This window comes from Salvelinus fontinalis, chromosome 7 (genome assembly GCF_029448725.1).
Source record: "Salvelinus fontinalis isolate EN_2023a chromosome 7, ASM2944872v1, whole genome shotgun sequence".
Classification (NCBI taxonomy): Eukaryota; Metazoa; Chordata; class Actinopteri; order Salmoniformes; family Salmonidae; genus Salvelinus; species Salvelinus fontinalis.
The window spans coordinates 67,865,939-67,891,057 of NC_074671.1; the positions used below are offsets into that span (position 1 = coordinate 67,865,939).

Sequence of the window (25,119 nt, forward strand, 5' to 3'; positions counted from 1 at the left end):
TTACGCGACTAGTAAACATGGACATCCTGCAGTAACCCTAAATGCTGTTGTTGATTTTGAATATATTACTAATAAAGCCAAACAGAGAGACCATGATGAAGAAGTAGCTTCCAGACCTGGACTGAGATTGAAGTTGTAGCGTAGACTGGAGTGGTGAAACAGTTGACAGTTATTTTAACCCCCCCCCCCCTCTCTCTGTCTCTCTCTCTGTCTCCCTCTTCCTCTCTCTGTCTGTCTCTCTCTCTGTCTCTCTGTCTCTCTCTCTCCCTCTCTCTCTCTCTCTGACTCTCCCTCTTCCTCTCTCTCTGACTGTCCCTCTTCCTCTCTCTCTCTGACTGTCCCTCTCCCTCTCTCTCTCTCTCTCTCTCTCTGACTGTCCCGCTCCCTCTCTCTCTCTCTCTCTCTCTCTCTCTCTCTGTCTCTCCCTCTCTCTCTGTCTGTCTGTCTGTCTGTCTGTCTGTCTGTCTGTCTGTCTGTCTGTCTGTCTGTCTGTCTGTCTGTCTGTCTGTCTGTCTGTCTGTCTGTGTCTCTCTCTCTTTCTCTCTCTCTTTCTCTCTTTCTCTCTCTCTTTCTCTCTCTCTTTCTCTCTCTCTTTCTGACATTTTCTCTTCTTTAAAGCAGATTTTAAACCTACCCCTAACCTAACCACACTGCTTACTTTATGACAAACCCAAAGCTCAGATGAAGTAAAAAAAGCACATTTTTGTAGCCATATTTTGACTTTGTGGCTGTGGAATCTGACTTTGTGGCTTTGTTATTTAGTGGATCTCCTGCTCCTTCACCGAAGACAGGGACGTGACCAGCGAATGCCGCGTTATGACTCAGTGGCGCCCCCTGGTGTTCAGTAAAGAGAAACACCACCAGCTGCAGGACAGGATGCCGTATCAAACAACAGGAAACGCCCACTTTAGTTATTGCACGTGTCAATAATGTTTGGTAACAAGTGTCCCCTTGGGAGGCAATTAACGGGAATCGTTCACCGGTGAGCAGAGTTTAGACTTTTCAAGTTTGGCAGCTGAAGTTTGACGCAGGTAACACATTTTCTACAATACCGTTATCGCTGGATAATTGTGTTTCTGTCGACAGGGAAATGCTTTGAGTGAAGCTGTTTGTTTGTGTATAGGGGAGTCATAACGATATCAATAAGGACCGACTTTGCCTTGTTCTCTTTCAACTAGAACGTTCCTTGTCTGTTTGAGGCCTGTGTGGGAAGATGGAGTGGCGAGAACAGACCAGTGTGACCTGTGAAGATGCCTTCACCGAGGCTCAACGGTGGATGGAGGTAGGTTTGGAGCTAATTAATGTATAACCACGTCTAAAACATCTCGTTTGATCCGTGATCGGGTTGATATAACGAACTAAATATAACCAGGGTCATGCTTTGATGGACTACAACAGCCTACAGACTTCAAAGGTGTCCTAAACTTTTAAGAGGAAAGTTAATTGTTCCCGCTAGTACAAACTTAGACCTGTCTTATTCAATATTTAATTTACGTTTGGGCAATTGTTCCACATGGTACATTTTACAGACTTGAGGCTCACTTATTAAATCTACTGGTTTATGATGACTGTAACACCTAATGACACGAAAAAAAAAAGGTGATATAATCCTGTCATGCAAATAATTGGTGACGATGTTGACAGTGGAAGCCACTGTCTAACTGAGTGTGAATGTGTTCCGTTTTTAAAGTGTGGTCATATGGTTTATAGCACACAGATAAATACACATATAAAAACACAGAGATTACTTCTCTGCAAATAGGCTCTTGAACGTTGTCTGTGCTGTTGGAGTGGATGACGTCTCTCGGTTTAATGCTTGTCTTTGTGCTTTTTGAGATGTGTTGTTTTGCATATGAATCATCATCATATATATATATATATATATATCTCTTTACACTGCTCATATGATGCCCTCATAAAGTTTTCCTCATCGGACAGGGGCAGTGGTGACCTCCAGAGAGGTGGCAGGCTGCATTCTGTTCCCCCTCAGAGGTAGAGGAGAGGGGCATGAGATGATGGGGGTGAAGGGTAGGGGACTGGGAGGGGGTTAGGGGACAGGGGAGGGGTGAAGGACAGGGGACAGGGGAGGTTGTTAGGGGACAGGGAGGGGGTAGGCTGCATTCCAGTCTGTTCCCTCTCAGAAGTAGAGGAGAGGGACACGAGATGAAGGGTAGGGGACTGGGAGAGATGAAGGGGGTGAGGGGAACAGTGAATGAATGAACAAAGGACTCCCTCCAGTGTGATGGGCAACAGTGCCCCATAGGCTTGAGCCCAGCTAGCCACATGTGACCCAGCACCATTCATATGGGGAACAGTGCCCAGCTAGCCACATGGTGTGACCCAGCACCATTCATATGGGGTACAGTGCCCAGCTAGCCACATGGTGTGACCCAGCACCATTCATATGGGGAACAGTGCCCAGCTAGCCACATGGTGTGACCCAGCACCATTCATATGGGGTACAGTGCCCAGCTAGCCACATGGTGTGACCCAGCACCATTCATATGGGGAACAGTGCCCAGCTAGCCACATGGTGTGACCCAGCACCATTTATATGGGGTACAGTGCCCAGCTAGCCACATGATGTGACCCAGCACTATTCATATGGGGAACAGTGCCCAGCTGTCCACATGGTGTGACCCAGCACCATTCATATGGGGAACAGTGCCCAGCTAGCCACATGATGTGACCCAGCACCATTCATATGGGGAACAGTGCCCAGCTGTCCACATGGTGTGACCCAGCACCATTCATATGGGGAACAGTGCCCAACTGTCCACATGGTGTGACCCAGCACCATTCATATGGGGAACAGTGCCCAGCTGTCCACATGTCACCCAGCACCATTCATATGGGGAACAGTGCCCAGATGTCCACATGGTGTGACCCAGCACCATTCATATGGGGAACAGTGCCCAGCTAGCCACATGGTGTGATCCAGCACCATTCATATGGGGAACAGTGCAACGGAGGGAGGAGGAAGTAGAAACGCAACATGTCAGAATTTACTGAGTTCATATAAGGACAACGGTCAACTAAAATAAGTAAATTAGGCCCTAATCTATGGATTTCACATGACTGGGAAGGGGGTACAGCCACGGGTGGGCCTGAGGGCATAGGGCAGGATGACTCATCAGAATGAGTCTTTACCCACAAAAAGGCTTTATTACAGACATACTTTTCAGCCCCCCCCCCGCATGTCACCTGCGGTTGTGAGGCTGGTTGGATTTACTGCAATATTCTCTAAAACGACATTGGAAGCGGCTTATGGTAGAGAAATTAACATTCAAATCTCTACCAGCAGCTCCGGTGTACATTCCTGCGTTCAGCATGCCAATGTGCACGCCCCCTCAACTTCTGACATCTGTGGTGTTGTGTGACGAAACTGCACATTTTAGTGGTCTTTTATTGTCCCCCAGCACAAGGTGCACCTGTGTAATGATCATGCTGTTTAATCATATTCATTATATGCCACACTTGTCAGGTGGATGGATTATCTTGACAGGTTTAAAATACTCCCTAACAGGGATGTACACAATTTTAGAGGTTTTTAATTTCAGCTCGAGAGACGTGGGACCAACACATTACATGTTGTGTTTTTCTATAGTATAGTTGAAGTCTACATGAAACTATATTACGTAGAAACAGTGTCTGTGGACATCTCATTACCCTAACATTTTTCAAGTTCCTGTAAAAACTCCCATCAGTTTTTAAATACAACTTTTATTACCCATGATGCATCATCTAGAGGAGTAGTAGGAGATGAAACTTAACTGACTTGGCTCGTTAAATTAAGAACGCATTCTAATTTACAATGAAGGTCTGAGGGAAACAGATAAGTAGATGTTTTCAGAATGGGCATTTTGTTTACCAACACCCCCATTACCCCGCTTGGCTTTCTCATGACCCCCAAAACACCCCCTTTACCCCGCTTGGCTTTCTCATTACCCCCAAAACACCCCCTTTACCCCGCTTGGCTTTCTCATTACCCCCAAAACACCCCCTTTACCCCGCTTGGCTTTCTCATTACCCCCAAAACACCCCCTTTACCCCGCTTGGCTTTCTCATTACCCCAAAAACACCCCCTTTACCCCGCTTGGCTTTCTCATTACCCCCCCTTTACCCCGCTTGGCTTTCTCATTACCCCCAAAACACCCCCATTACCCCGCTTGGCCTTCTCATTACCCCCAAAACACCCCCATTACCCCGCTTGGCCTTCTCATTACCCCCAAAACACCCCCATTACCCCGCTTGGCCTTCTCATTACCCCCAAAACACCCCCATTACCCCGCTTGGCCTTCTCATTACCCCCAAAACACCCCCATTACCCCGCTTGGCCTTCTCATTACCCCCAAAACACCCCCATTACCCCGCTTGGCCTTCTCATTACCCCCAAAACACCCCCATTACCCCGCTTGGCCTTCTCATTACCCCCAAAACACCCCCATTACCCCGCTTGGCCTTCTCATTACCCCCAAAACACCCCCATTACCCCGCTTGGCCTTCTCATTACCCCCAAAACACCCCCATTACCCCGCTTGGCTTTCTCATTACCCCCAAAACACCCCCATTACCCCGCTTGGCCTTCTCATTACCCCCATTACCCCGCTTGGCCTTCTCATTACCCCCATTACCCCGCTTGGCCTTCTCATTACCCCCATTACCCCGCTTGGCCTTCTCATTACCCCCATTACCCCGCTTGGCCTTCTCATTACCCCCATTACCCCGCTTGGCCTTCTCAATACCCCCATTACCCCGCTTGGCCTTCTCAATACCCCCATTACCCCGCTTGGCCTTCTCATTACCCCCATTACCCCGCTTGGCCTTCTCATTACCCCCATTACCCCGCTTGGCCTTCTCATTACCCCCATTACCCCGCTTGGCCTTCTCATTACCCCCATTACCCCGCTTGGCCTTCTCATTACCCCCATTACCCCGCTTGGCCTTCTCATTACCCCCATTACCCCGCTTGGCCTTCTCATTACCCCCATTACCCCGCTTGGCCTTCTCATTACCCCCATTACCCCGCTTGGCCTTCTCATTACCCCCATTACCCCGCTTGGCCTTCTCATTACCCCCATTACCCCGCGTGGCCTTCTCATTACCCCCATTACCCCGCGTGGCCTTCTCATTACCCCCATTACCCCGCGTGGCCTTCTCATTACCCCCATTACCCCGCGTGGCCTTCTCATTACCCCCATTACCCCGCGTGGCCTTCTCATTACCCCCATTACCCCGCGTGGCCTTCTCATTACCCCCATTACCCCGCGTGGCCTTCTCATTACCCCCATTACCCCGCGTGGCCTTCTCATTACCCCCATTACCCCGCGTGGCCTTCTCATTACCCCCATTACCCCGCGTGGCCTTCCCATTACCCCGCGTGGCCTTCCCATTACCCCGCGTGGCCTTCTCATTACCCCGCGTGGCCTTCTCATTACCCCGCGTGGCCTTCTCATTACCCCGCGTGGCCTTCTCATTACCCCGCGTGGCCTTCTCATTACCCCGCGTGGCCTTCTCATTACCCCGCGTGGCCTTCTCATTACCCCGCGTGGCCTTCTCATTACCCCGCGTGGCCTTCTCATTACCCCGCGTGGCCTTCTCATTACCCCGCGTGGCCTTCTCATTACCCCGCGTGGCCTTCTCATTACCCCGCGTGGCCTTCTCATTACCCCGCGTGGCCTTCTCATTACCCCGCGTGGCCTTCTCATTACCCCGCGTGGCCTTCTCATTACCCCGCGTGGCCTTCTCATTACCCCGCGTGGCCTTCTCATTACCCCGCGTGGCCTTCTCATTACCCCGCGTGGCCTTCTCATTACCCCGCGTGGCCTTCTCATTACCCCGCGTGGCCTTCTCATTACCCCGCGTGGCCTTCTCATTACCCCGCGTGGCCTTCTCATTACCCCGCGTGGCCTTCTCATTACCCCGCGTGGCCTTCTCATTACCCCGCGTGGCCTTCTCATTACCCCGCGTGGCCTTCTCATTACCCCGCGTGGCCTTCTCATTACCCCGCGTGGCCTTCTCATTACCCCGCGTGGCCTTCTCATTACCCCGCGTGGCCTTCTCATTACCCCGCGTGGCCTTCTCATTACCCCGCGTGGCCTTCTCATTACCCCGCGTGGCCTTCTCATTACCCCGCGTGGCCTTCTCATTACCCCGCGTGGCCTTCTCATTACCCCGCGTGGCCTTCTCATTACCCCGCGTGGCCTTCTCATTACCCCGCGTGGCCTTCTCATTACCCCGCGTGGCCTTCTCATTACCCCGCGTGGCCTTCTCATTACCCCGCGTGGCCTTCTCATTACCCCGCGTGGCCTTCTCATTACCCCGCGTGGCCTTCTCATTACCCCGCGTGGCCTTCTCATTACCCCGCGTGGCCTTCTCATTACCCCGCGTGGCCTTCTCATTACCCCGCGTGGCCTTCTCATTACCCCGCGTGGCCTTCTCATTACCCCGCGTGGCCTTCTCATTACCCCGCGTGGCCTTCTCATTACCCCGCGTGGCCTTCTCATTACCCCGCGTGGCCTTCTCATTACCCCGCGTGGCCTTCTCATTACCCCGCGTGGCCTTCTCATTACCCCGCGTGGCCTTCTCATTACCCCGCGTGGCCTTCTCATTACCCCGCGTGGCCTTCTCATTACCCCGCGTGGCCTTCTCATTACCCCGCGTGGCCTTCTCATTACCCCGCGTGGCCTTCTCATTACCCCGCGTGGCCTTCTCATTACCCCGCGTGGCCTTCTCATTACCCCGCGTGGCCTTCTCATTACCCCGCGTGGCCTTCTCATTACCCCGCGTGGCCTTCTCATTACCCCGCGTGGCCTTCTCATTACCCCGCGTGGCCTTCTCATTACCCCGCGTGGCCTTCTCATTACCCCGCGTGGCCTTCTCATTACCCCGCGTGGCCTTCTCATTACCCCGCGTGGCCTTCTCATTACCCCGCGTGGCCTTCTCATTACCCCGCGTGGCCTTCTCATTACCCCGCGTGGCCTTCTCATTACCCCGCGTGGCCTTCTCATTACCCCGCGTGGCCTTCTCATTACCCCGCGTGGCCTTCTCATTACCCCGCGTGGCCTTCTCATTACCCCGCGTGGCCTTCTCATTACCCCGCGTGGCCTTCTCATTACCCCGCGTGGCCTTCTCATTACCCCGCGTGGCCTTCTCATTACCCCGCGTGGCCTTCCCATTACCCCGCGTGGCCTTCCCATTACCCCGCGTGGCCTTCTCATTACCCCCATTACCCCGCTTGGCCTTCTCATTACCCCCATTACCCCGCTTGGCCTTCTCATGACCCGTTGTTGTTTATTGACTCGGACCTTTTCATAAGGAGATCAATGTTTTAAAAAAGATTCAACATTGATTTGTTTATTACTTTTTGGAGTGTAACAGTAATGAGTTTTGTAAAAAATAAAGTTAAATGTAAAATATCTGATAAAAAAACAAACATAATTATGCACTAGGTAAATACAGATCATAATCTGTGATCCAAGAGGACATTTAGTGAAAAGTTACACTTGAATGTTTGCTTGTTAGTTTATTTAAATTGTGACGCTGGTGTTCTTTCCTCTTCCTGTATATAGGAAGTGACAAACAAATCATTCGGGAGCAACAACTTCCGCTCTGCTCTGGAGAACGGAGTCCTGCTCTGCCAGTGAGTATTATGGGAACTGTAGTGTATATATCTGGAGAATGGAGTCCTGCTCTGCCAGTAGTGATGACTGAATCCCATAGGATGGGGTCCAAAGAACACCTTAGTGGTTTATGTACCAGGTCCTGGTGTGGTCGATGGTCACGTTGTCTAACTCATCTGTTCATCCCTCTGTCTCCTTTTCTCAGTCTAATCAACCAGTTGAAACCAGGCCTTGTTAAGAGAATGAACACACTGCCTACTCCAATGGCTGGACTGGTGAGTTCACCGTGTAGACATTCTACATGGCATATGATAATGCAGTGTGCGATGTCTTGTCTGCCAGTGTGACACTAGTTCGACTACCTGGGTCTTTCAGGAAGTCAGTCTCTGTGGTTTCCTGCTTGTCACTCGGAGGTTCCTGCTTGGTGTGACAGATCTGAAACTGTTTAAGGATCTAGTGGTGAACATGACAAACTGAGGTAGTTGAACACATTGGTTCAGTGGCTAGTCAAACTGAGGTAGTTGATCACGTTGGTTCAGTGGCTAGTCAAACTGAGGTAGTGGAACACATTGGTTCAGTGGCTAGTCAAACTGAGGTAGTTGAACACATTGGTTCAGTGGCTAGTCAAACTGAGGTAGTTGGACACATTGGGTCAGTGGCTAGTCAAACTGAGGGGTAGTTGATCACGTTGGTTCAGTGGCTAGTCAAACTGAGTGGTAGTTGAACACATTGGTTCAGTGGCTAGTCAAACTGAGGTAGTTGGACACATTGGTTCAGTGGCTAGTCAAACTGAGGTAGTTGGACACATTGGTTCAGTGGCTAGTCAAACTGAGGTAGTTGAACATATTGGTTCAGTGGCTAGTCAAACTGAGGGGTAGTTGAACACATTGGTTCAGTGGCTAGTCAAACTGAGTGGTAGTTGAACACATTGGGTCAGTGGCTAGTCAAACTGAGGGGTAGTTGAACACATTGGTTCAGTGGCTAGTCAAACTTAGGTAGTGTAACACATTGGTTCAGTGGCTAGTCAAACTGAGGTAGTGTAACACATTGGTTCAGTGGCTAGTCAAACTGAGGTAGTTGAACACATTGGTTCAGTGGCTAGTCAAACTGAGGTAGTTGAACACATTGGTTCAGTGGCTAGTCAAACTGAGGTAGTTGAACACATTGGTTTAGTGGCTAGTCAAACACATTGGTTCAGTGGCTAGTCAAACTGAGGTAGTTGGACACATTGGTTCAGTGGCTAGTCAAACTGAGGTAGTGTAACACATTGGTTCAGTGGCTAGTCAAACTGAGGTAGTGGAACACATTGGTTCAGTGGCTAGTCAAACTGAGGTAGTGGAACACATTGGTTCAGTGGCTAGTCAAACTGAGGTAGTGTAACACATTGGTTCAGTGGCTAGTCAAACTGAGGTAGTGTAACACATTGGTTCAGTGGCTAGTCAAACTGAGGTAGTGGAACACATTGGTTCAGTGGCTAGTCAAACTGAGGTAGTGGAACACATTGGTTCAGTGGCTAGTCAAACTGAGGTAGTTGAACACATTGGTTCAGTGGCTAGTCAAACTGAGGTAGTTGGACACATTGGTTTAGTGGCTAGTCAAACACGTTGGTTCAGAGGCTAGTCAAACACATTGGTTCAGTGGCTAGTCAAACTGAGGTAGTTGAACACATTGGTTCAGTGGCTAGTCAAACTGAGGTAGTTGAACACATTGGTTCAGTGGCTAGTGGAACACATTGGTTCAGTGGCTAGTCAAACTGAGGTAGTGTAACACATTGGTTCAGTGGCTAGTCAAACTGAGGTAGTTGAACACATTGGTTCAGTGGCTAGTTGAACACATTGGTTCAGTGGCTAGTCAAACTGAGGTAGTGGAACACATTGGTTCAGTGGCTAGTCAAACTGAGGTAGTTGGACACATTGGTTTAGTGGCTAGTCAAACACGTTGGTTCAGAGGCTAGTCAAACACATTGGTTCAGTGGCTAGTCAAACTGAGGTAGTTGAACACATTGGTTCAGTGGCTAGTCAAACTGAGGTAGTTGAACACATTGGTTCAGTGGCTAGTCAAACTGAGGTAGTGTAACACATTGGTTCAGTGGCTAGTCAAACTGAGGTAGTTGAACACATTGGTTCAGTGGCTAGTCAAACTGAGGTAGTGGAACACATTGGTTCAGTGGCTAGTCAAACTGAGGTAGTTGAACACATTGGTTCAGTGGCTAGTCAAACTGAGGTAGTTGGACACATTGGTTCAGTGGCTAGTCAAACTGAATGGTAGTTGGACACATTGGTTTAGTGGCTAGTCAAACTGAATGGTAGTTGGACACATTGGTTCAGTGGCTAGTCAAACTGAATGGTAGTTGGACACATTGGTTCAGTGGCTAGTCAAACTGAATGGTAGTTGGACACATTGGTTCAGTGGCTAGTCAAACTGAATGGTAGTTGGACACATTGGTTCAGTGGCTAGTCAAACTGAATGGTAGTTGGACACATTGGTTCAGTGGCTAGTCAAACTGAATGGTAGTTGGACACATTGGTTCAGTGGCTAGTCAAACTGAATGGTAGTTGGACACATTGGTTCAGTGGCTAGTCAAACTGAATGGTAGTTGGACACATTGGTTCAGTGGCTAGTCAAACTGAGGGGTAGTGTAACACATTGGTTCAGTGGCTAGTCAAACTGTCAAGGATCCGCTTGTTTGGAAAGGATCCTGGAAAGCTATTAAGAGACTCCTCCCACATCTCATATGATCGTCCTCAGGCCACGCCGTCTCTGTTCTTTATGTTAACTCCCAGTACCGCTCCTCCCCTCCGCTCCTCTCCTCCCCTCTCTACCTCTCCGCGCCTCCCCTCTGCTCCTCCCCCTCTACCTCTCCGCGCCTCCCCTCTGCTCCTCCCTCTCTACCTCTCCTCCCCTCCCTCTCTACCTCTCCTCTCCTCCAGGACAACGTGAATGTGTTCCTGAGAGCGTGTGGTACACTGGGTTTACACGAGGCTCAGCTGTTTCACCCTGGAGACCTGCAAGACCTTTCCACACGCGCTACACTCAGGTAAAATGGATTTGATTTGGTCTAGATAGATATAAATAGATTATTTGTAGAGCAAATCAAATGTAAGTGAATGATTGTTTTTCATCCCTAGTGATGCTGGTCTTATAGTGATTTTAGACGGTGCCTGTGAGCTCATTAGACGGTGCCTGTTAATTAGACTGGTGCCTGTTGGAGGGGTTGATAATTAGACTGGTGCCTGTTGGAGGGGTTGATAATTAGACTGGTGCCTGTTGGAGGGGTTGATAATTAGACTGGTGCCTGTTGGAGGGGTTGATAATTAGACTGGTGCCTGTTGGAGGGGTTGTTAATTAGACTGGTGCCTGTTAATTAGACTGGTGCCTGTTAATTAGACTGGTGCCTGTTAATTAGACTGGTGCCTGTTGGAGGGGTTGATAATTAGACTGGTGCCTGTTGGAGGGGTTGTTAATTAGACTGGTGCCTGTTGGAGGGGTTGTTAATTAGATGGTGCCTGTTGGAGGGGTTGTTAATTAGACTGGTGCCTGTTGGAGGGGTTGTTAATTAGACTGGTGCCTGTTAATTAGACTGGTGCCTGTTAATTAGACTGGTGCCTGTTAATTAGACTGGTGCCTGTTAATTAGACTGGTGCCTGTTAATTAGACTGGTGCCTGTTAATTAGACTGGTGCCTGTTAATTAGACTGGTGCCTGTTAATTAGACTGGTGCCTGTTAATTAGACTGGTGCCTGTTAATTTCACCATGTATTTCTTGTCCAGTGTCTCACCGGTTGGAATGCTAGTGTGCGCTGGCTGTACTCACTAATGACAAGCGCACACTGGCGTGTGTGTGGTTGTGTATATATAGGGTTATGAAACTAGTTCTGTGTTATCACTGATTGCATGGTGTTGATAGTGGGGGTGTCTGATGGCACCATGTGAAGGAGCTGGTTTGACTAGGCAGCTAAATCACATGGCTGGATGAATAGTCAACAGTATGGTGTTTCACATGAGTCATATCAGAGTGACTATTTAAATAGTAGTCAACAGTATGGTGTTTCACATGAGTCATATCAGAGTGGCTATTTAAACAGTCAACATTATGGTGTTTCACATGAGTCATATCAGAGTGACTATTTAAACAGAATAATATTTTATATTATCAGTGACTATTTAAACAGAATAATATTTTATATTATCAGTGACTATTTAAACAGAATAATATTTTATAGACTGTCCGTAGTAGAGCCTGTGTTAGTGAGAAGCCTTGGGTAAACGTTAGTCTGTGTGTATTTGCTCGGACTAAGAAATCTCATTTTCTTCTCAGGTGTGTAGAGAGCAAAAGGAGGCTGAAAAACGTAAGTGGAAATGTAGTTTAATTGTTAGAAAGGGGAGTGGGGGGGCCCCAACTAGAAAGGGGAGTGGGGGGGCCCCCAACTAGAAAGGGGAGTGGGGGGCCCCCAACTAGAAAGGGGAGTGGGGGGCCCCCAACTAGAAAGGGGAGTGGGGGGCCCCCAACTAGAAAGGGGAGTGGGGGGCCCCCAACTAGAAAGGGGAGTGGGGGGCCCCCAACTAGAAAGGGGAGTGGGGGGCCCCCAACTAGAAAGGGGAGTGGGGGGCCCCCAACTAGAAAGGGGAGTGGGGGGCCCCCAACTAGAAAGGGGAGTGGGGGGGGCCCAACTAGAAAGGGGAGTGGGGGGGGCCCAACTAGAAAGGGGAGTGGGGGGGGGCCCAACTAGAAAGGGGAGTGGGGGGGGGCCCAACTAGAAAGGGGAGTGGGGGGGGGGCCCAACTAGAAAGGGGAGTGGGGGGGGCCCAACTAGAAAGGGGAGTGGGGGGGGGCCCAACTAGAAAGGGGAGTGGGGGGGGGCCCAACTAGAAAGGGGAGTGGGGGGGGGCCCAACTAGAAAGGGGAGTGGGGGGGGCCCAACTAGAAAGGGGAGTGGGGGGGGGGGCCCAACTAGAAAGGGGAGTGGGGGGGGGGCCCAACTAGAAAGGGGAGTGGGGGGGGGGGCCAACTAGAAAGGGGAGTGGGGGGGGGGGCCAACTAGAAAGGGGAGTGGGGGGGGCCCAACTAGAAAGGGGAGTGGGGGGGGGCCCAACTAGAAAGTGGAGTGGGGGGGGGCCCAACAAGAAAGGGGAGTGGGGGGGGGGCCCAACTAGAAAGGGGAGTGGGGGGGGGCCCCAACTAGAAAGGGGAGTGGGGGGGGGCCCCAACTAGAAAGGGGAGTGGGGGGGGGCCCCAACTAGAAAGGGGAGTGGGGGGGGGCCCCAACTAGAAAGGGGAGTGGGGGGGGGCCCCAACTAGAAAGGGGAGTGGGGGGGGGCCCCAACTAGAAAGGGGAGTGGGGGGGGGCCCCAACTAGAAAGGGGAGTGGGGGGGGGCCCCAACTAGAAAGGGGAGTGGGGGGGGGCCCCAACTAGAAAGGGGAGTGGGGGGGGGCCCCAACTAGAAAGGGGAGTGGGGGGGGGCCCCAACTAGAAAGGGGAGTGGGGGGGGGCCCCAACTAGAAAGGGGAGTGGGGGGGGGCCCCAACTAGAAAGGGGAGTGGGGGGGGGCCCCAACTAGAAAGGGGAGTGGGGGGGGGCCCCAACTAGAAAGGGGAGTGGGGGGGGGCCCCAACTAGAAAGGGGAGTGGGGGGGGGCCCCAACTAGAAAGGGGAGTGGGGGGGGGGCCCCAACTAGAAAGGGGAGTGGGGGGGGCCCCAACTAGAAAGGGGAGTGGGGGGGGCCCCAACTAGAAAGGGGAGTGGGGGGGGGCCCCAACTAGAAAGGGGAGTGGGGGGGGGCCCCAACTAGAAAGGGGAGTGGGGGGGGGCCCCAACTAGAACGGGGAGTGGGGGGGGGCCCCAACTAGAAAGGGGAGTGGGGGGGGGCCCCCAACTAGAAAGGGGAGTGGGGGGGGGCCCCCAACTAGAAAGGGGAGTGGGGGGGGGCCCCCAACTAGAAAGGGGAGTGGGGGGGGGCCCCCAACTAGAAAGGGGAGTGGGGGGGGGCCCCCAACTAGAAAGGGGAGTGGGGGGGGGCCCCCAACTAGAAAGGGGAGGGCCCCAACTAGAAAGGGGAGGGCCCCAACTAGAAAGGGGAGGGCCCCAACTAGAAAGGGGAGGGCCCCAACTAGAAAGGGGAGTGGGGGGGGGCCCCAACTAGAAAGGGGAGTGGGGGGGGCCCCAACTAGAAAGGGGAGTGGGGGGGGCCCCAACTAGAAAGGGGAGTGGGGGGGGCCCCAACTAGAAAGGTTTTGAGCTATAACTTGTAGCTGTCATAATTCCCATTGCAAATACTCTTACTGTGTAACAGCCCTGCCGCGACTGTCCTCTAGTCTACGTCGCGACGGGGGGCAGCCCTGCTGCGACTTTCCTCTATATAATAATGAAGGATAAAGTTCCCGCCCAATGCAGTGATCTCTCCTCCAGGTTCTAATCACCATCTACTGGCTGGGTCGGAAGGCTCAGGTGGACCCCTTCTACTCTGGCCCTCAACTCAACCTCAAAGCATTCGAGGGACTACTGGGCATCGCGCTGTCCAAGGTAACACCTTAACCCTCAGCTCAACATCGAGGCCTTCTATGGACCACTAGGCTTAGCTCTGTCCAAGGTAACACCTTAACCCTCACCTCAACATCGAGGCCTTCTATGGGCCACTAGGCTTAGCTCTGTCCAAGGTAACACGCTCCCTCAGCTTAACCTCGAGGTCTTCTAGGGACCACTAGGCTTAGCTCTGTCCAAGGTAACACGTTCCCTCACCTTAACCCTCACCTTAACCTCGAGGTCTTCTAGGGACCACTAGGCTTAGCTCTGTCCAAGGTAACACACTCAACCCACTGGTGTTATGTCTGTCTATGGTACTGCTACCACTGTCTGTACCCCAGACCCGATGCTAATACATGTACTTTGCTTGATGTACTTTACCCTGTACAATTGAACCAATGGATATTTATAAACGTGCAAACTCAAAGCTAAATAAACTGCATCTCAAATCCCCACTTCTTTTCTTCTAAAGTATTCTATCTCCCCTGTGTGTCCCAGGCTCTAGAGGAAACCCCCAGAGGCAGTGTGAAGGACTGTGACTACAGTGACGTGAGCTACCCGGAGAGGGACGATGAGCTGCTACCTCTAACCCAGTCCCAGCCACCCGGCTACAGCAGACAGGACTCCGTAGAGAGCTTTAACTCGGTCCTGAGCTTTGACTCGGCGGAGTCACGTACCCGCAGCTGTATCTCTGACTCCATCCTGAGGGCCGGCAGCGAGGGTAACGACTGGGAATATTCTGTTATAGCCAACCGCGTTGGCTAGTTTCTAGTCAGAATTACGGTAGACACAGGATGTGGAGAGTTTCCCCCGGTGGATACGTAAATACGTTACTAGCAGTATCCAAAGTTAATGGTCACGATATTAGTTTTCATTATCAGGAATGTCTCTCTTCCTAGAGAAGTACGTGCTTACGGCCATGGCCTTTCCCTGCTCCCGTCCTGCCAGCTCTCTCCTCTCAGTGAGACATTCCATCTGGTTCCACACGGGTCTGATAATGGACATGTCTCATGCCTGGAGCGGGCCAGAGGTGGGGCGCAGGACGCTAGAGGTGGGGCGCAGGACGCTAGAGGCGGGGCGCAGGACGCTGGAGGCTAGTCTCAGTATGCGTCCCAAATGGCACCCTATTCCCTACGTAGTGCCCTACTATAGACCAGAGCCCTATTCCCTATGTAGTGCCCTACTATAGACCAGAGCCCTATTCCCTATGTAGTGCCCTACTATAGACCAGGGCCCTATTCCCTACGTAGTGCCCTACTATAGACCAGAACCCTATTCCCTATGTAGTGCACTACTATAGACCAGAGCCCTATTCCCTATGTAGTGCACTACTATAGACCAGCGCCCTATTCCCTACGTAGTGCCCTACTAAAGACCAGAGCCCTATTCCCTACGTATTGCACTACTATAGACCAGAGCCCTATTCTCTATGTAGTGCCCTACTATAGACCAGGGCCCTATTCCCTATGTAGTGCCCTACTATAGACCAGAGCCCTATTCCCTATGTAGTGCCCTACTATAGACCAGGGCCCTATTCCCTATGTAGTGCCCTACTATAGACCAGAGCCCTATTCCCTACGTAGTGCCCTACTATAGACCAGAGCCCTATTCCCTACGTAGTGCCCTACTATAGACCAGAGCCCTATTCCCTATGTAGTGCCCTACTATAGACCAGCACCCTATTCCCTATGTAGTGCCCTACTATAGACCAGAGCCCTATTCCCTATGTAGTGCCCTACTATAGACCAGAGCCCTATTCCCTATGTAGTGCCCTACTATAGACCAGAGCCCTATTCCCTATGTAGTGCCCTACTATAGACCAGAGCCCTATTCCCTATGTAGTGCCCTACTGTAGACCAGAGCCCTATTCCCTACGTAGTGCCCTACTATAGACCAGAGCCCTATTCCCTATGTAGTGCACCATGTAGGGAATAGGGGCTCCATTTGGGACTCTGTTAGGGATGCTCCCTAATGCCGCTCCACCGTTGACTGTCTAGGTTCATTATCTTCTCTCTGTTGACTTCTCCTGCGCCTGTCTGTTGTTGGACTCCTCTACTGGTCTGTGAGCTGCTGTCCCTCCTCCCCTCCCCAGACTCCAGCAGTGACGTGGAGGCAGAGAACTGTTTTAGGATGAGGGCAGCGGCGGAGGGCAGAGACTCGGGACAGAGGAACTGGGGCAACGTACCTGCACCCCTCCAGAGGAAGAAACGGGAGGAAAACCGAATTAAGGGCTCCATGCCCAGCCCCCTCACCAGGTACTGTGATGTCATACCTACCGAATTACTGTTTTTAAAGAAATAATTGTTAATCTTCGTTTAGTGGTTGCTTTACTTGAGTACCACGTTAAGTTTACTGCTAGTTGAATTTGAGTGGGGTGGCGGTTTCTATTCAGCTCCATTGTGTAGGTGTCACCGTGCTGATGTAATACACATCGTTGTGTAGGTGTGCTGATGTAATACACATCGTTGTGTAGGTGTGCTGATGTAATACACATCGTTGTGTAGGTGTGCTGATGTAATACACATCGTTGTGTAGGCGTGCTGATGTAATACACGTCGTTGTGTAGGTGTGCTGATGTAATACACGTCGTTGTGTAGGTGTGCTGATGTAATACACATCGTTGTGTAGGTGTGCTGATGTAATACACATCGTTGTGTAGGTGTGCTGATGTAATACACATCGTTGTGTAGGTGTGCTGATGTAATACACATCGTTGTGTAGGCGTGCTGATGTAATACACATCGTTGTGTAGGTGTGCTGATGTAATACACGTCGTTGTGTAGGTGTGCTGATGTAATACACGTCGTTGTGTAGCTGTGCTGATGTAATACACGTCGTTGTGTAGGCGTGCTGATGTAATACACATCGTTGTCTAGGTGTGCTGATGTAATACACGTCGTTGTGTCACCGTGCTGATGTAATACACGTCGTTGTGTAGGTGTGCTGATGTAATACACGTCGTTGTGTAGGTGTGCTGATGTAATACACGTCGTTGTGTAGGTGTGCTGATGTAATACACGTCGTTGTGTAGCTGTGCTGATGTAATACACGTCGTTGTGTAGCTGTGCTGATGTAATACACGTCGTTGTGTAGCTGTGCTGATGTAATACACGTCGTTGTGTAGGTGTGCTGATGTAATACACATCGTTGTGTAGGTGTGCTGATGTAATACACATCGTTGTGTAGGCGTGCTGATGTAATACACGTCGTTGTGTAGGTGTGCTGATGTAATACACGTCGTTGTCTAGGTGTGCTGATGTAATACACGTCGTTGTGTCACCGTGCTGATGTAATACACATCGTTGTCTAGGCGTGCTGATGTAATACACATCGTTGTCTAGGTGTGCTGATGTAATACACGTCGTTGTGTCACCGTGCTGATGTAATACACGTCGTTGTGTCACCGTGCTGATGTAATACACGTCGTTGTCTAGGTGTGCTGATGTAATACACATCGTTGTGTAGGTGTGCTGATGTAATACACGTCGTTGTGTAGGTGTGCTGATGTAATACACATCGTTGTGTAGGTGTGCTGATGTAATACACGTCGTTGTGTAGGTGTGCTGATGTAATACACGTCGTTGTGTAGGTGTGCTGATGTAATACACATCGTTGTGTAGGTGTGCTGATGTAATACACGTCGTTGTGTAGGTGTGCTGATGTAATACACGTCGTTGTGTAGGTGTGCTGATGTAATACACATCGTTGTGTAGGTGTGCTGATGTAATACACGTCGTTGTGTAGGTGTGCTGATGTAATACACGTCGTTGTGTAGGTGTGCTGATGTAATACACGTCGTTGTGTAGGTGTGCTGATGTAATACACGTCGTTGTCTAGGTGTGCTGATGTAATACACATCGTTGTCTAGGTGTGCTGATGTAATACACGTCGTTGTGTCACCGTGCTGATGTAATACACGTCGTTGTCTAGGTGTGCTGATGTAATACACGTCGTTGTCTAGGTGTGCTGATGTAATACACGTCGTTGTGTAGGTGTGCTGATGTAATACACATCGTTGTCTAGGTGTGCTGATGTAATACACATCGTTGTCTAGGTGTGCTGATGTAATACACGTCGTTGTGTCACCGTGCTGATGTAATACACGTCGTTGTCTAGGTGTGCTGATGTAATACACATCGTTGTCTAGGTGTGCTGATGTAATACACGTCGTTGTGTCACCGTGCTGATGTAATACACGTCGTTGTCTAGGTGTGCTGATGTAATACACGTCGTTGTCTAGGTGTGCTGATGTAATACACGTCGTTGTGTAGGTGTGCTGATGTAATACACATCGTTGTCTAGGTGTGCTGATGTAATACACGTCGTTGTCTAGGTGTGCTGATGTAATACACGTCGTTGTCTAGGTGTGCTGATGTAATACACATTGTTGTGTAGGTGTGCTGATGTAATACACATCGTTGTGTAGGTGTGCTGATGTAATACACATCGTTGTGTAGGTGTGCTGATGTAATACACGTCGTTGTCTAGGTGTGCTGATGTAATACACGTCGTTGTGTAGGTGTGCTGATGTAATACACGTCGTTGTCTAGGTGTGCTGATGTAATACACGTCGTTGTCTAGGTGTGCTGATGTAATACACATCGTTGTGTAGGTGTGCTGATGTAATACACATCGTTGTGTAGGTGTGCTGATGTAATACACGTCGTTGTGTAGGTGTGCTGATGTAATACACGTCGTTGTGTCACCGTGCTGATGTAATACACATCGTTGTCTAGGTGTGCTGATGTAATACACATCGTTGTGTAGGTGTGCTGATGTAATACACGTCGTTGTGTAGGTGTGCTGATGTAATACACATCGTTGTCTAGGTGTGCTGATGTAATACACATCGTTGTGTCACCGTGCTGATGTAATACACATCGTTGTGTAGGTGTGCTGATGTAATACACGTCGTTGTGTAGGCGTGCTGATGTAATACACGTCGTTGTGTAGGTGTGCTGATGTAATACACGTCGTTGTCTAGGTGTGCTGATGTAATACACGTCGTTGTGTAGGTGTGCTGATGTAATACACGTCGTTGTGTAGGTGTGCTGATGTAATACACGTCGTTGTGTAGGTGTGCTGATGTAATACACGTCGTTGTGTCACCGTGCTGATGTAATACACGTCGTTGTGTAGGCGTGCTGATGTAATACACGTCGTTGTGTAGGCGTGCTGATGTAATACACATCGTTGTCTAGGTGTGCTGATGTAATACACATCGTTGTGTAGGTGTCACCGTGCTGATGTAATACACGTCGTTGTGTAGGTGTGCTGATGTAATACACATCGTTGTGTAGGTGTCACCGTGCTGATGTAATACACGTCGTTGTGTAGGTGTGCTGATGTAATACACGTCGTTGTGTAGGTGTGCTGATGTAATACACGTCGTTGTCTAGGTGTGCTGATGTAATACACGTCGTTGTCTAGGTGTGCTGATGTAATACACGTCGTTGTCTAGGTGTGCTGATGTAATACACGTCGTTGTCTAGGTGTGCTGATGTAATACACGTCGTTGTGTAGGTGTGCTGATGTAATACACATCGTTGTGTAGGTGTGCTGATGTAATACACATCGTTGTGTCACCGTGCTGATGTAATACACATCGTTGTGTAGGTGTGCTGATGTAATACACGTCGTTGTCTAGGTGTGCTGATGTAATACACGTCGTTGTCTAGGTGTGCTGATGTAATACACGTCGTTGTGTAGGTGTGCTGATGTAATACACGTCGTTGTGTAGGTGTGCTGATGTAATACACGTCGTTGTGTAGGTGTGCTGATGTAATACACGTCGTTGTGTCACCGTGCTGATGTAATACACGTCGTTGTGTAGGTGTGCTGATGTAATACACGTCGTTGTGTAGGCGTGCTGATGTAATACACGTCGTTGTGTAGGTGTGCTGATGTAATACACATCGTTGTGTAGGCGTGCTGATGTAATACACGTCGTTGTGTAGGTGTGCTGATGTAATACACGTCGTTGTCTAGGTGTGCTGATGTAATACACGTCGTTGTGTAGGTGTGCTGATGTAATACACATCGTTGTGTCACCGTGCTGATGTAATACACATCGTTGTGTAGGTGTGCTGATGTAATACACATCGTTGTGTAGGTGTGCTGATGTAATACACATCGTTGTGTAGGTGTGCTGATGTAATACACATCGTTGTGTAGGTGTGCTGATGTAATACACATCGTTGTGTAGGTGTGCTGATGTAATACACATCGTTGTGTAGGTGTGCTGATGTAATACACATCGTTGTCTAGGTGTGCTGATGTAATACACATCGTTGTGTAGGCGTGCTGATGTAATACACGTCGTTGTCTAGGTGTGCTGATGTAATACACGTCGTTGTCTAGGTGTGCTGATGTAATACACGTCGTTGTGTAGGTGTGCTGATGTAATACACGTCGTTGTGTAGCTGTGCTGATGTAATACACGTCGTTGTGTAGGTGTGCTGATGTAATACACGTCGTTGTGTAGGTGTGCTGATGTAATACACGTCGTTGTGTAGGCGTGCTGATGTAATACACATCGTTGTGTAGGCGTGCTGATGTAATACACGTCGTTGTGTAGGCGTGCTGATGTAATACACGTCGTTGTCTAGGAGTGCTGATGTAATACACATCGTTGTGTAGGTGTGCTGATGTAATACACGTCGTTGTCTAGGAGTGCTGATGTAATACACGTCGTTGTGTAGGTGTGCTGATGTAATACACGTCGTTGTGTAGGTGTGCTGATGTAATACACATCGTTGTGTAGGTGTGCTGATGTAATACACGTCGTTGTCTAGGTGTGCTGATGTAATACACGTCGTTGTCTAGGTGTGCTGATGTAATACACATCGTTGTGTAGGTGTGCTGATGTAATACACATCGTTGTGTAGGTGTGCTGATGTAATACACATCGTTGTGTAGGTGTGCTGATGTAATACACGTCGTTGTGTAGGTGTGCTGATGTAATACACGTCGTTGTGTCACCGTGCTGATGTAATACACGTCGTTGTGTAGGTGTGCTGATGTAATACACGTCGTTGTGTAGGCGTGCTGATGTAATACACGTCGTTGTGTAGGCGTGCTGATGTAATACACGTCGTTGTGTCACCGTGCTGATGTAATACACATCGTTGTCTAGGTGTGCTGATGTAATACACATCGTTGTGTAGGTGTGCTGATGTAATACACATCGTTGTGTAGGCGTGCTGATGTAATACACGTCGTTGTGTAGGCGTGCTGATGTAATACACGTCGTTGTGTAGGTGTGCTGATGTAATACACGTCGTTGTGTAGGTGTGCTGATGTAATACACGTCGTTGTGTAGGTGTGCTAATGTAATACACGTCGTTGTGTAGGTGTGCTGATGTAATACACATCGTTGTGTAGGTGTGCTGATGTAATACACGTCGTTGTGTAGGTGTGCTGATGTAATACACGTCGTTGTGTAGGTGTGCTGATGTAATACACGTCGTTGTGTAGGTGTGCTGATGTAATACACATCGTTGTGTAGGTGTGCTGATGTAATACACGTCGTTGTCTAGGTGTGCTGATGTAATACACGTCGTTGTCTAGGTGTGCTGATGTAATACACGTCGTTGTGTAGGTGTGCTGATGTAATACACGTCGTTGTGTAGGTGTGCTGATGTAATACACATCGTTGTGTAGGTGTGCTGATGTAATACACGTCGTTGTGTAGGTGTGCTGATGTAATACACGTCGTTGTGTAGGCGTGCTGATGTAATACACGTCGTTGTCTAGGTGTGCTGATGTAATACACATCGTTGTGTAGGTGTGCTGATGTAATACACGTCGTTGTGTAGGTGTGCTGATGTAATACACGTCGTTGTGTAGGTGTGCTAATGTAATACACGTCGTTGTGTAGGTGTGCTGATGTAATACACATCGTTGTGTAGCTGTGCTGATGTAATACACGTCGTTGTGTCACCGTGCTGATGTAATACACGTCGTTGTGTAGGTGTGCTGATGTAATACACGTCGTTGTGTCGGTGTGCTGATGTAATACACGTCGTTGTGTAGGTGTGCTGATGTAATACACGTCGTTGTGTAGGTGTGCTGATGTAATACACGTCGTTGTGTAGGCGTGCTGATGTAATACACGTCGTTGTCTAGGTGTGCTGATGTAATACACGTCGTTGTCTAGGTGTGCTGATGTAATACACGTCGTTGTGTAGGTGTGCTGATGTAATACACGTCGTTGTGTAGGTGTGCTGATGTAATACACGTCGTTGTGTAGGTGTGCTGATGTAATACACATCGTTGTCTAGGTGTGCTGATGTAATACACATCGTTGTGTAGGTGTCACCGTGCTGATGTAATACACGTCGTTGTGTAGGTGTGCTGATGTAATACACATCGTTGTGTAGGCGTGCTGATGTAATACACATCGTTGTGTAGGTGTGCTGATGTAATACACATCGTTGTGTAGGTGTGCTGATGTAATACACGTCGTTGTGTAGGTGTGCTGATGTAATACACATCGTTGTGTAGGCGTGCTGATGTAATACACATCGTTGTGTAGGTGTGCTGATGTAATACACGTCGTTGTCTAGGTGTGCTGATGTAATACACGTCGTTGTCTAGGTGTGCTGATGTAATACACGTCGTTGTGTCACCGTGCTGATGTAATACACGTCGTTGTCTAGGTGTGCTGATGTAATACACGTCGTTGTGTCACCGTGCTGATGTAATACACATCGTTGTGTAGGTGTGCTGATGTAATACACATTGTGTAGGTGTCACCGTGCTGATGTAATACACATCGTTGTGTAGGTGTGCTGATGTAATACACGTCGTTGTGTCACCGTGCTGATGTAATACACATCGTTGTCTAGGTGTGCTGATGTAATACACGTCGTTGTGTAGGCGTGCTGATGTAATACACGTCGTTGTGTCGGCGTGCTGATGTAATACACATCGTTGTGTAGGCGTGCTGATGTAATACACGTCGTTGTCTAGGTGTGCTGATGTAATACACGTCGTTGTGTAGGTGTGCTGATGTAATACACGTCGTTGTGTAGGTGTGCTGATGTAATACACGTCGTTGTCTAGGTGTGCTGATGTAATACACGTCGTTGTGTCACCGTGCTGATGTAATACACATCGTTGTGTAGGCGTGCTGATGTAATACACGTCGTTGTGTAGGTGTGCTGATGTAATACACGTCGTTGTCTAGGTGTGCTGATGTAATACACATCGTTGTGTAGGTGTGCTGATGTAATACACGTCGTTGTGTAGGTGTGCTGATGTAATACACGTCGTTGTGTAGGTGTGCTGATGTAATACACATCGTTGTGTAGGTGTGCTGATGTAATACACATCGTTGTGTAGGTGTGCTGATGTAATACACGTCGTTGTCTAGGTGTGCTGATGTAATACACATCGTTGTGTAGGTGTGCTGATGTAATACACGTCGTTGTGTAGGTGTGCTGATGTAATACACATCGTTGTGTAGGTGTGCTGATGTAATACACATCGTTGTGTAGGTGTGCTGATGTAATACACGTCGTTGTCTAGGTGTGCTGATGTAATACACGTCGTTGTGTAGGTGTGCTGATGTAATACACGTCGTTGTGTAGGTGTGCTGATGTAATACACATCGTTGTGTCACCGTGCTGATGTAATACACATCGTTGTGTCGCCGTGCTGATGTAATACACATCGTTGTGTCGCCGTGCTGATGTAATACACATCGTTGTGTCGCCGTGCTGATGTAATACACATGATGTTTTCTACATTCCATACAGTTGGAATTGACTGTTTAAAATAAACACAAAAAAACACATTGTCACATAGGAACCGACCCTCATGTTGTTGACTTAACTCTGATTGCTGATTTGGTCTCTGATCAGTGTGGCCCCTCCTCCTCCTCTGAGCCCGCCCCTCCCCCAACTGCCTGATGTGAAGGCCTTCCTCCAGTGGGCTTACCACAGCGACTCGGACGCCGACCGGCCCCAGCCGGACGTTGTTGCAGACGACCTGGCCAGCCGACGGTTCCGCTCCCTTTCACCAGCCACGCCCACAAATTTTGCGGTACCCATGAGCCCGCAGGGCACGTTGAGGCTGTGGACAGGAAGCCCTCGCCTGTTTAGGATTGACACCCACCCCAGACACACTGCAGTGTTCTCTCCCAGGTCAGACAGAGAGGCGTTCGTGTTTAATAGCTTAATGACAATCACAACCCTGATATAAAGCTAACAGCTACTGAAACTACTAGCGCGAGGCCGGTCCTGTCGTCAAGCTAACAGCTACTGAAACTACTAGCGCGAGGCCGGTCCTGTCGTCAAGCTAACAGCTACTGAAACTACTAGCGCGAGGCCGGTCCTGTCGTCAAGCTAACAGCTACTGAAACTACTAGCGTGAGGCCGGTCCTGTCGTCAAGCTAACAGCTACTAGCGTGAGGCTGATCGTTTGTCTGGATTACTGACATTTCTTTTTCTTCAAATGCCGCATGTGGTTTGTGTTGACTCGGAGTGTCTATCTACCCTCTAGGCTCCAACAAACAAGTTTGGTGAAATAAGATGAAGTAGTTTGCCTGTTGCCATGACATTCCTGGAACAGAGCTGTTTTCCACTAACCCTGGTTGTGCTCAACATGGAGATGTAGTGTTGAACTGTGAAAGGTGTGGCTGCTCCTAACTCTACCCAAAGCCCCGGGTGCTTGTGACCGTGTTTTAGTTGGCGTTTTTTGTCCCACTTCAGAGTGACGTTGACGACTACTATACCGCAGACGGCTCTGGGTTAGCAGCAGTTCCACAGCAGTGTGTGACCAGTGCTCCTAACTCTTTACTCAACGCGTCGCTGTAAGGGTCTCACTATGTGTTAGGAATGTCCGCTGTTAACACGGACGGCTGTCCCGGTCTGTCCTCTGGTTAAACAGCAGCAGTACTTCAACGTCTCCGTTCCCTCCCAACCCGTTCCACGACCCTCCGTCTTCAATCACCCTCCTCTCCGAGGTGGAGC

General features: G+C 49.6%; 1 protein-coding gene across 3 annotated transcripts in view; it reads left to right on the top strand.

The window, feature by feature from the left end:
• The first annotated feature begins 833 nt into the window (after window positions 1-833).
• LOC129860025 (LIM domain only protein 7-like) overlaps window positions 834-25,119 on the top strand; it is a 65,212-nt gene continuing 40,926 nt past the window's right edge. For all 3 annotated transcript variants that reach the window (XM_055930352.1, XM_055930350.1, XM_055930351.1), the window contains exons 1-9: window positions 834-1,031; window positions 1,179-1,282; window positions 7,572-7,642; window positions 7,828-7,897; window positions 10,553-10,659; window positions 11,940-11,970; window positions 14,030-14,143; window positions 14,642-14,864; window positions 16,236-16,398. In XM_055930352.1, coding sequence (XP_055786327.1) covers window positions 1,214-1,282; window positions 7,572-7,642; window positions 7,828-7,897; window positions 10,553-10,659; window positions 11,940-11,970; window positions 14,030-14,143; window positions 14,642-14,864; window positions 16,236-16,398 — 848 coding nt within the window. In that variant the 5' untranslated portion in view covers window positions 834-1,031; window positions 1,179-1,213. The remainder of the gene's footprint in view (window positions 1,032-1,178; window positions 1,283-7,571; window positions 7,643-7,827; window positions 7,898-10,552; window positions 10,660-11,939; window positions 11,971-14,029; window positions 14,144-14,641; window positions 14,865-16,235; window positions 16,399-25,119) is intronic.